Raw genomic sequence first — 11,726 nt, forward strand, 5'->3', positions numbered from 1 at the left:
CGTACAAAGCTTGTTGTTAGAAAGGATTCTCAAATGTATATATTATTATTATTAGTCTCAAATGTATATATTATTATTATTATTATTGTTATTATATTATATTAATAGAGAATAGAGATGGAGATTTCAATTGAAATAATAATAAATAATAATTTTAATTATTTTTTTTAAATTCTCTGAATAAAGTAAATATCATCTCAATAATTCCTGAAAATAAAATTAAAAGTTATTTTCTTACATAAAGATAATTAAACCGTCAGCGCCGTGCACTATAAAACGCTAACGCTTATGCGTTTCGGAATTTAGGGATTTGCGTTCAGTCGTGCACCTCACTGTGCTGTGCTGCGTAGTGATTTTGGGGTAAGGGTTTCTCTTCTCTTCTCATCGTACAGCTTGCAGGTACTGTTATACCTTCTCCATTTCGTGTTCTTGTTTTCGTTTCTCAATGCGAATTGAATGAGACTTCACCGTGATTTCTTTCGTTTGCAGTTACAGCACCGAAAAAGGGTTTGCCTAACACTGCTCGTGAAATTGACGGTTAGTTTCTATTTAATCCTCGTAGTTTGCAATTGTATGCTAATGTTGCCGCCTACGTCAGTCTATTCATCTTGTGTCGTGACAGAAAGAAAGGATATCAATATATTCGATTATTGTTAATGTTGTTGCTAATAGTTTATGACCGGAATATTATGTTGCCACCTACGTACGACTTTGATTGAATTTCATTAGTGAGAATATTAACAGCTTTTCACAGACTAACATGAACTGATATTATTTTTGGCAGGGTTGTTCAGTTCGTGAATAGATTGTTTTGTTGCTTGTTCTAAAAATTAGTGGATTTTAAAAAATACCGAACTGCTTTAAGTGAAAAAAAATGCAGAATAAAGAAGCAGTCTTGGAAGATGGGAAAATAAAGTCTGTGACTGTCGCAGACTGTGAGATTGCTAGAGAGTCTGAATTGGGTGAGTGGGCCAATTTTGGGGATGATGACATAATGCAGCAGCAGTATGAAATTCAGGCTGAGGAAGGCAAGAAAGTTCCATTTGTGGGTGACAAGGCAAGGCTAAGCGCACATCTTTTTGAAACTTCTTTCATTTTTTGTCTAGATATTTAGGTTTAATTGGTTTACTGTGTATAAGTGCTATAAGTTCCCTTCTCTTGAAGCTCTGATTTTAATCTATTTGAGCTTGAGGAGGGTGCCATGCATTATTTGTCCCTTATCATTTTTATTTTTTATTTTTTTTGACTTATTTTCTGGATGGAGGCAGCTGAATACGATTTTAATTATGAATATAAGAACAATGGTTTCTTGTGGCAAATTGGCAGGAACCACTGAGTAGCTTAGCTGCTGAATATAAATCAGGCAGTCCTATTTTGCTGGAAAAAATAAGGGTTTGCTGACTTTTATCTCTGTTTAATTTTGTGGTTTATTTTCTAATTTCATCTTATCATGTTTATTGAGTTCTTTTCTAATTACCCTTAATACAGGTGCTTGATGAGCAATATGATGCCATACGTCGTACTCGGGGAGATGGAAACTGCTTCTTTCGATGCTTTATGTTTTCGTATCTTGTATGTTTCGGTGTATCTAGCTTAAGTGCATAAAGGATGGCTATTTTGGGGTTTATGGACTGTGTAATCAAATATTGGTTTAATGCATTCGTAGGTCCTTGAATTTTTTTATAGAAATTTTAATTAGATTCCTAAACTAAAAAAAAAATTGTAATTAGGTCATTGATCTTCTTCAATTTTTGTAATTAGGTACATGGAGTTAGTAAAGTTGTCACAAATTATTTTTCTGGTAGTTTCGAGTCACTTTTATCTGTCTTCAGGGACCCATTTACAAGAACTGTAGCAGATTAAGGAAATAATTACATTTTCTTTTTAAGTTTAGGGATCTAACTAAAAGTTCCCATGTTTTTTCTTTTGAGACCTACTACTGTATTAAACTTTAAATATTCCAATAACTTTGATCAATGATTAAACTGTCTTCAACTTTTTTTTTTTTGTCCCAGGAGCATATTATGGAATGTCAAGACCAAGCAGAAATTGATCGCATCAAAGCCAATGTTGAAAAAAGTAGAAAAGCACTGCAGACCTTGGGTTATGCAGACTTGACTTTTGAAGATTTTTTTTCGGTAACTTGTCTACTGCATACTTCATTCCTTAACTTTATGGGATATATATATCTGCTTATTTATTTTATAATATAATATATCCTAATGTAACATTTATATTGACATTTTAACAATCTCTTGGCATAATTGCCTACAGCCCTACAGCCAACTAATATTTGAAAAATGTTCCAAACTTTTGGTTGCTATTTTTTGAAATAGGCATATTGCACTGGGTGTACTGAATAAGCTCTGGTAGTTGAATGTAGCAACCGATACATTTGATATCTACAAATTAAGCCCTTAAAATTATGGGAGATGTTAGAGTAGATCTTCCTTTTATCCAGTTTTAATTCCTTAACTGTCTTGTTAGAGCCTAATTGAGTAAACTTCTTAAAAAGTACTTCTAGGAGAGAAAAATAGGAAAGAAAAATGAAATAAGCTTCTCCATAAGCTAAAATTAACTTATGCATAAGTAGATTTGTAGAAGCTCTCTCCTATTAGTTTCTCCAAAATTTGATCTTTAACTTATGCATAAGCTAGTTTTAGCTTGTGCAAAAGTTTATTTTAATTTTTCTTCTCCTAGAAGTGTTTTTGGATAAGTTTATCAAATAGGCCCTTAGTCATGTGATAATCAAGGGATTTCTTTTATTAAAGTATTCTCCAAAATTAACCACATCATATAATACTTATGTAACTAAATTTGTTCATGTAGGAATAAATTTGAACTCATTTTTTCTTTTATTTTCCCCCCAAAATTTAAATAAAATGAAGTAGATTACCTTAATTACCTTATGATGGCTAGTTACTATCTTCAGTATCATAAGTCTTTTCTTTAATCTTCTCTCCTTCCCTTGCAAATTACTTTGAGGTTGATATCTTCTAAGATCAGACATTGAAAGCCAACTTCAATAGAAGCCCATCTAGATCCCAAGCAGCTACCCTTATGATCCTTACAAAGTGCTTTACACATATTGGAGTTATGATTATTTATTTATTTATTTTTTTGCGCTGGAAGCTATTCACAATTTCTTGCTTATCTTCTTAAGTTTAAATTTTTCCAATGAAAATTTACCAACGAGGGAAATAAAATCTTCTAGTAAATGAGATACCATACAATAGAAAAAATGTCATGTTGAATCTATAGAAATTTTTTATATTGAGGGTAATAATTTGAAATTATTTTGCAATTTGTTGTTCTATTTGTCTTGGTGGAAGTATAGGCAATGACCAATATTGATTATGACTCAAAATCTAATGTATCATTTGTATGCTCTATAAAGTCTTTTGTCTATACAATCTTATAAGTTTAGTCTGTCTTCGTTTGTTTGATGGGTTCAGACTATACACTCAATCTATCTCCATCCATTAGCCTAATGGGTTTAATTTGTCTAATGGATTTAGGCTATCTTCTGATAGGTTCGGTTTGTCTTTTTATAAGACTTAGTCTTAATGTCTTGGATCCCTATATATATGTGTATGTGTGTGTGTGTTTGGGGATCATTTCTTAGTGCGATATAGAGAAAGTGTGATACCCTCTATAATACATAAGTAATAGAAACTAAATATGTAATTCTTTATAAATAAAACAAACATGTTCGGATAGAAAACATCACATTCTTAACTTAACAAAATAACATAATTAAAATTATAAGGAAATTAAACGAATGTTTTCCAAAATAATTCAACAGAACAACATCCTAATCTAGTCTTAGCTATGTCCCGATGTCACGTGTTCTATCAATGCAAAATCCAATACCGAAGCTTAAACTTCATTACCAACATCTTCAGTCTCATGTTGATATGATCACTTGCATAACAACCAAGGAAAACAACTCTAAGCAAAGGGAGTGAGAAACATTTCTTTGACTCGCGGTGCAAAAATGCAAATTGGATGGTCAAATACAAAGACACAAGGTATAACATACACAGACAAGCATTATAACCACGATCATATAGTCATAACATAATAAACAATAATAGATACATTATAATGCATTATGTAATGGACACAGACTACATGTTATCATGTATGTGGCACCAGTAAAAACATTATACTTGTGTATTGTCAATAACACATGTAGGAAAGTTTAGGAGTACATGTCGGGTCACATCATCTACATACTCTCACTAGAAGGACATACTATTAGGCTCTAATCAGGTTAGCTAAGCCATGCAAGATACGTTCTATGCTCACGAGGACAGGACTAGGACCTCTAAATCGAGCTATTCCCAAAGACTGATTCCCAATCTTTTATGCGAATGATGCGTGTCAAACAGACTCAATGCAACAACATACACATGATCTCACTTTACATATCACATATTCCTCTTATCAATCATATATCTCATGTACATTCTCAAAAACGTCAACTAATCATTAGTAAAAAGGTAGTATCAAGATCACAAGGATAAAACAATCATCTAATAGTCGCAGAGCGAGCTAAGCTTTTTGGAGCCTCTTGTTGAGCAAATAACATATAGTTGAGTGAGTTGAGCCCCCTAGGGCTTCTCGTTGAGCGACCAACATCTAGCTGAACAAGTTGAGCCCCTTGAGGCTTCTTGGTGAGCGACTGACATCTAAGTGAGTGAGTTGAGCCCCTTGGGGCTTATCACTGAGCAACCTAGCATATCTCATTGAGTGAGAATGCGATCTCCCCCCTAGAAATCACGTCTCCCTAGCGACTACGAGTTACCCACATCCAATTCCACGCATAAACTCATATTTTGGTAAAAGCGCTCTATAAAATGTAATTAACATTCTAAATCACTCAATTCACACATATTAATCAATATCTTCACAAAATATCACAAAATATCTAAACACCTAACCTTAGTTACTAATTCCCTTTCCACTTAATAAAATGTTATAAAAATTTAAATTAATCCTTTAATAAAACACCTTATATTATAATGCAAAATATATCAAATAATTAAGTAAATATTAAATAGCTCTTGTTAATAGAAATAAAAATACCAAACTTATCAATAAAATGTTTATATTATATTTTATGAAAAATGGGATGTTGTAGAAAGTGAGTGCAAAGTGCTAAATGTGAGCACAAAGAGCTGAGAAGAAGATATGTAGAGAGGAATGGAGAACCGGTTAAAGAGATCAAGGGGTTTCCGAGAAGAGCAAGAGTTGCTCTATTGTAAAGACTTAATCTTGTTTTCAAATAGTTATCTCCTCTCTCCCATGGATGTAGGCCAAATTGGCTAAATTACGTAAATTTATTGTATTCTCTTTTCTTAATCTTTTTCATTTTGCTATTGCGTTTTTTCTGTGTTTACGTTTTTATGTTCTTGTTGGGTTTTCTCGTTTCTACATTTTTTATTTGTTCTTGCATAGAGTTTGTACTTATTTGTTTTCTTTCTTGTTTTAGAACCAATAATCAGAAATACATATTTAATATTTTTAAGAAAATGGATTGAACTGGATGGAGGTGGTCTGGACCTTCCTATTTATTAATTTTTAAATCTGTAGATGTACTTCCAAAGGTTATAATTCTCAGTAATACAACTACTTTCCCCATCTAAGGATATATAAGTTAATTTTGATCAACTCTATTGTTGTAAAAAAAATTTCAGTTATTCCTTGAGCAGCTGGAATGTGTTATTCAAGGGAAAGAGACTTCTATAAGGTGTTAACTTTTTCCTTCACCGTGAATTTGCCTTGACAATGATGAACCAGAATCATCATATGCTCTAAAATATTTAATTATTGCTATTTTCTGTTTATCTAATTTTCTTATTCTTTTCTCTCTCAATTTTTTTTTCTTATTCTTTTCTATATGCCCCGAGGTTTTGTTTGAATGAACTTTATGTTATAATATGATCACAGTCATGAAGAGCTTGTTCTCAGAAGCCGAGATCAGCCAACGTCTGATTATGGTGAGTGACTTAAAACCCACCCCAAATGCATTGATCTTGTTTCTTTCACATATCTTGACAAATTTGGTTTGTCAGTGGTTATGTTCTTCAGATTTGTGACCTCTGCTGAAATACAAAAGCGCAAAGAATTTTTTGAACCTTTTATACTGGGCTTAACTAATACAACAGTCGAGCAGGTTTGTTCAATGTTGAGAATTTTTATAATCCTTCCAAAAGTTGCTTGTGAAGAAGTTAATATCTGGCAAAAAAATGAAACTATACAATCATTATATCTATTGGTGAAAAAGCTATCCATGATCTGTCTTCTGATTTTAATGTTTAATTTTCCATCTCGTGTTATTTATTGTGGTTTAGTTTTGCCAATCTTCTGTTGAACCAATGGGTGAAGAGAGCGATCATGTGCACATTACGGCCCTTTCAGATGCATTGGGCATTCCAATCCGTGTTGTGTACCTTGACCGCAGTTCATGTGATACTGGTGGTGTCAGTGTTAATCATCATGATTTCATGCCAGTGGCTGGTGATCTCCCAAATGCTAGTTGTAGCTCCGAAAAGAACATTCCTTTCATCACACTGCTGTATCGCCCTGGTCACTATGACATCCTCTATCCAAAATGATGACCTTTTGGGAAGACCCTTTGTTTACTACTTTTTTGATGGTGTGGAGCCGCAACAGCTTTGCACTCAACTTGTGTTGGTTGCTAAAGGACATGTGTCGTCTGTACCTTGTTAATGTTGAACGATCAATTTTCTTGAATGTTGTTATATTGATCAGCAAAGTACTTCAACATTAACGCACTAACAATCAAAACTCAGCTTGATGCTTTTCTTGTTGGCCATGATTTCATTCTCAATATCTTTGCATTTGATTGGTCAATTTTCTTGAATTTTACCTATTGATCAACAAAGTTCGTCAACATTAAAGCACTAACAATCAAAACTAAGCTTGATGCTTGGTGGTTTACATGTTGGCCATGATTACATCTCGATATGTCTGCATTGGCGGTAGTGATTAGTGTGTTGGCATGGCTACTTGTAGCTCCTGTGGAATGAAGCACGTGTATTATCTCATTGTGGCAGTTTCTGTTTTGCATGTGTGCGCATTTGTTACAGTAATATATAGCACAAACAATCATTTTATCATTATCGTGTAAAACTTAGGGATAATACGAGACTGTGAGAGACTGTAGGTGAAGAATCCCGTGAGGTGAAAAGAATTAATGTGGATTATAAAATTATATATAAATAATTAAGATTGTTGTATATGAATCTAATTTTGACTATCCGTTATGATTATAAATTTATGATTAGCTCTTTCCATGTTCTCATCTCATCTGTGGAGAATGTTTTGGTAAGAATGTGATGACGGGCAATAGGCAATGGGCTTGGCAGTTGAATTTCTTAATATTCTTTTTGGGTCCAACGTAGGTTTGTTTTTACCTTTCCATGACAAGTAAAGCTCCTCGAAGGGACAGTCAAATTGGCTGTGGCCCAACCCGGTCCAAAATCTTCTCTGTAACTATTTTACTGGCCTTCGCTTATTTCTTTATGATAGCTCTATTCTTTAGATAAGGAAAAGAGTTTCGACCAAGAGTTGATTTCAAACTAAGGAAAATAAGTTGTATCAATGTATTCCAATCATGTGGTGAGGTGAACTTTCAGTTATTTGAAACACTGTCACTATTCAGATCAAAGGCTCATACTTGGTGCTTCCCAGCCAATACATGATTATGGTCATTTGATAACTTTGTAAGGTTCCGTGTTCATCTAAACTTTTCAACCTATACTCGATTATGGAGTGAAGCGTATTTAAGATGCTTCTCCGTTCAACTGTTATTTATGGCAATGACGAAGCGAATTATCTTTAAGCTGATTTGCCAAGTCTTTTTTTTTTTTTTTTTTTTTTTTTTTTTTTTTTTTGTCTTTTCATGGGGTCTTCGTTAAATGTTTTTGTTCGTGTATCAATTAATATTTTACATTTATAAATAATATCGCGGAAAGAAAACAATGTTATGACGACATTTACGTCATTTGTTAAAGTATACATTAATGAAATTATATAAGTATAAATTATGCTTGATATCCCTATTTTCTTTATTGCATTATTTTAACCTTATTCAATTTATATAATTGTATACTAAATTAAAAGTTTTTGTTAACTAAATGGGTAACCGATGATATTATATATATATAAATATATAAATTAATCGAAGTTTATATAGGATAAAAAAGATAGAGGATATTGAGTGAAATTTTGTTAAATCTCATAAGATGCGGATGAGTGAAGTTTCTTACATGTAATTCTTTATTGTAGTATATGAATTTTTGCGTGCTGTCTAGGCCAAGGGGATCAATTACTCCACCGCCATTTGGATTTATAAATTTTGTGGGCTCAATAATCCCTAAGACAGTGTAAAGTAGTCATGGTCACGCTAAACACTTGATCTGGCAAATTCCAAGTGAAAAGCTAATTCAATTGACGTGCTCTGTTTCTTTGCAACGCGCCTGGATTACTTATTCTAAATTTTATACAGTTGAAAATTCAATATGTCTATATCTTAATTGATTGGAAGTAACCTTTGAGACTTTGGAAGGCTGTAAAATTCAATTAGGAAATTTGGATTGTTTTTGGTTCCGGTCTGCACTTGCCCACTAATAACTATAAGAGGGTCAATATCCACATTACTGTTTGAATGCTTAAAGTTTAATATTGTTTTAAATAATGGTGATGGATGCCTATTGGCATAGGTTAGCGTATGGTAAGAGAGGGAAAAATAAAGAGCAATAATAAGTTAATAAGTGGTGGCAATGGCATTGTTGAATAAGAGTTGAAGTTGAAGCAAGTAGAAGTAACCGCAGTTACAGAGTAGGGCATTGAAAATAAAAAAAAAGAAAAAGAGCTAAGAAGAGTAGACTAATAAGCAATGAAAATGGCCTCCTCCAAAAGCTCCTTTGAATTGTTCATCAAAGCAGGACTCAGCCTGAACATGAGGGTGCAGAACTCCATCTCATCCAGTGCTCCATCGCCATCAAGATCACCTTCTCTTAGCATGCACCTTATCTCATCATCGCTCATCCCTTCCAACCCAAGCAACGCCGAGTTCTTCTTCAAGCTCTCAAACGTTATCACCTTCTTCTCTCTGTCCATCAACAACTGAAATCCGTTTGTCAGCTCCTTCATAAACCCCTCTGTCCCTAGCTTCTCCATCATTGCAGGGAAGTAGTCCTCAAACACAACCGTGTTCTTCTTCGATGCCATTCCTCTTTATTTCCCAGTGCAACACCACACTTGTAACTATAAATGAAAGAAACCAAATGGGGTTTGTGTTGGTGAGGAAGTTGCTGATCTGGGTGCGCGCATTTATATAGTGAGATGAAAAGCACAAAGGAAAGTGTTGGAGGAAGGAGTGGTGCAAGTGTTGATTACAACTTGACAATTCAGGTACGGATAAGAGGGTTTGGTTAAGGAAAATGTTAAATATACACACTATTTTTGGATGTGTGGGGGTGGAAAGGAAAAAACATGATATAATTAGAATTTAGAAACGAGGAAAGCGATAGAAATAATAATAAAGGGAGCAAGCAAGAGATAGAGGGAGTTGTCGCTAGGCCTTATTTTTGGTTGCACAAATTCGAGGCCGTTTTCTTGTCTAAAGGGGTTACTCTTTCGTGGAAGGTGCGTGGGAACCTCTGTAGTGTGTGACTAAGGAAGGTACAATTATAGTGACTCATGAGCTTAGCATTTTCCTCTCTTTCGAGAGACACAAAATTTTGGTACTTTCTTGGGTTTTGGGCCGACCCTGCCATATCCAAACACGAAAAGGTAACAAACAAGGAAAGCAAGAAGATGCCGTGATCTAGCTATGTAGTCCAAAAGCCTTCAGTTGACCCACACATAATTAGAATGAGAGGGCGAGTTGGATTAGGTGCTTAGCAATCATCATTGTACTATAATTTGGATCTTATAAATTATGAGATATTTTCAATTGGGATGCTAGCTAGAGTACGTATTTCCAAGGGATCATAATAATCGACACAATTATTACATATACTTTTGTCTTCCAGAAGAGTGAAGACCCTAGGTTTGTTATGTTACATGTTTATAATGGTAACTGACTTAATATTTTTTGATGGAATAATGATAATGCATTCACTTTGTTCTGACAGAAAAGTGCATGGGGAAGGTGCCGAATTGCTATAAAGAGAAGAAACAAAGTAGTCAAATCATAGAAATTTCATGTAGTTTTCGATAGTTTGGATTTAACTTTGTGTTTGCGGAGATTCTGTCTTAATGGGTTTGGATTTGTACAGTTACGTGGCTTCTATGAAAGATGGTTTGCGCACTGTGTATGTGACACCAGTAGGCCCACAACTGCAATGCCTTCGTGCCAATTGCAAAGTGACACCTTATCCTTTTATTAAAATAATTCATGTCCCCAAATTACTCTCCGAAATATTCGGAAAACCTCTCTGTCCATGAAAAATAACAATAACAATAAATTATATTTTTGCACTCTTCTGTGTACTTTTAATTAAATTGAATTTTATGACTCTCATAACCAAATTCAAGTTACTAGACTATTTATTTTGTTTGATTAATAATGTCAATATTATATTATATACATGAATTAATTTTTTTTATATTCTTATCTAATGTTAAATTCAGTTTACAATTAATATATATATATATGTATATATAATTAATAAAATTAAGATTAAATATGTTTTTAATCAGAATAAATTTTGATTTTGATTCTTATAATTTTTTTTATTTTTCATTTTTATAAAATTTGAACTATTTTTTAGTCTCTATTTTTATGTGATTATTTCTAATTATTTGTTTATAGATCCTTAAAGTAAATTTTATTATTTATTTTAAAATTATCGTTAAGAGTTAAAAATAGTGAGTTTAGATTTTAAAAAATAAAATTTAAAGAAAAATATTTTATAGAGATCAAACTCAAAATTTATTAATTTTACAAGAATAAAAATAATATATAAATTTTAGAAGGGTGAAAAATAAAAAAAATATTTATAAGGGTCAAAATAAAAAAATCACTCATTTTACATAAAAAAATAAAATAAAAATTTAAAGTTTACAAGAATAGGTTAAAACCATCGTTCAACGATTCAGTTTAGAATTCAAAATTACGTATTTGATAATTTTGGCTTAAGGATCGAATTTATGTCAAAACCCAAACCAATTCAAATCTATATTATTTATAAAAAAAATTATATTATACAATTCAATAATTCTATATTTTATATTATATAATTTTGGGATTTGACTATTTTAAAGTGATAGAATTTTATGATTTTTAAACTTTAGAAAATAAAGAGTTATAATAATTATTAATTAAAAATTAAGGATTGAGATTATAATTAATTTTAGATTTTATTATAAGAATTTGATTGATCAAAATTTTTAATTATTAATTTTTTAATTAATAATTATAAGTGCATTTAAGTTTGTAATTTTATTATTGTATAATTTTAACTTTTGAGATTATTTATCTACTTTACTTAATTTTATAGCAATTTTCTATTCTAATTGGATAGGTTTAATTTGGATTGATTTTTTTTTTAAAATTCAATCCAATCCAACAAGATTGTTTGGATATAGATATTAAACCCAAATTAATCCAACGTGTTTTCGTTCCTACTAAATAAATATAATTAAAATTTTCATTTTAAATTGAAATATATTTGTAGTGTTTTAAA

At 32.1% G+C, this 11,726-nt stretch overlaps 2 protein-coding genes across 3 annotated transcripts; one reads left to right on the plus strand and one right to left on the minus strand.

Annotated features, from left to right (window-relative positions):
- Window positions 1-244: 244 nt before the first annotated feature.
- Window positions 245-6,844, plus strand: LOC109788358 (ubiquitin thioesterase otubain-like protein). 2 transcript variants are annotated; one of them, XM_083067099.1, is made up of 10 exons: window positions 245-399; window positions 490-537; window positions 785-1,057; window positions 1,327-1,392; window positions 1,489-1,572; window positions 2,016-2,138; window positions 5,703-5,755; window positions 5,956-6,005; window positions 6,081-6,181; window positions 6,360-6,844. In XM_083067099.1, the coding sequence occupies exons 3-10, from the start codon at window positions 875-877 to the stop codon at window positions 6,621-6,623; spliced, it is 924 nt and encodes a 307-aa protein (XP_082923225.1). In that variant the 5' UTR covers window positions 245-399; window positions 490-537; window positions 785-874; the 3' UTR covers window positions 6,624-6,844. The 2 variants fall into 2 exon arrangements, with proteins under 2 accessions (XP_082923225.1, XP_082923228.1); XM_083067102.1 differs by having other exon boundaries at window positions 275-360.
- A 1,949-nt stretch (window positions 6,845-8,793) lies between these two features.
- Window positions 8,794-9,474, minus strand: LOC109788367 (calcium-binding protein KRP1). The gene has a single exon (XM_020347073.3). It carries the CDS (start codon window positions 9,262-9,264, stop codon window positions 8,920-8,922), a length of 345 nt encoding a protein of 114 aa, XP_020202662.1. The 5' UTR covers window positions 9,265-9,474; the 3' UTR covers window positions 8,794-8,919.
- Between the last annotated feature and the right edge of the window lie 2,252 nt (window positions 9,475-11,726).

Source organism: Cajanus cajan, chromosome 1 (genome assembly GCF_000230855.2).
Source record: "Cajanus cajan strain Asha chromosome 1, NIPB_CcT2T_4, whole genome shotgun sequence".
Taxonomy (NCBI): domain Eukaryota; kingdom Viridiplantae; phylum Streptophyta; class Magnoliopsida; order Fabales; family Fabaceae; genus Cajanus; species Cajanus cajan.

Coding starts and splice junctions, on each gene's coding strand:
- LOC109788367 (XM_020347073.3), bottom strand. CDS start 9,264: ATGGCATCGAAGAAGAACACGGTTGTGTTTGAGGACTACTTCCCTGCA.
- LOC109788358 (XM_083067099.1), top strand. CDS start 875: ATGCAGAATAAAGAAGCAGTCTTGGAAGATGGGAAAATAAAGTCTGTG. Junction 1,058..1,326: donor TTCCATTTGTGGGTGACAAG/GCAAGGCTAAGC, acceptor GCAAATTGGCAG/GAACCACTGAGTAGCTTAGC. Junction 1,393..1,488: donor TTTTGCTGGAAAAAATAAGG/GTTTGCTGACTT, acceptor CCCTTAATACAG/GTGCTTGATGAGCAATATGA.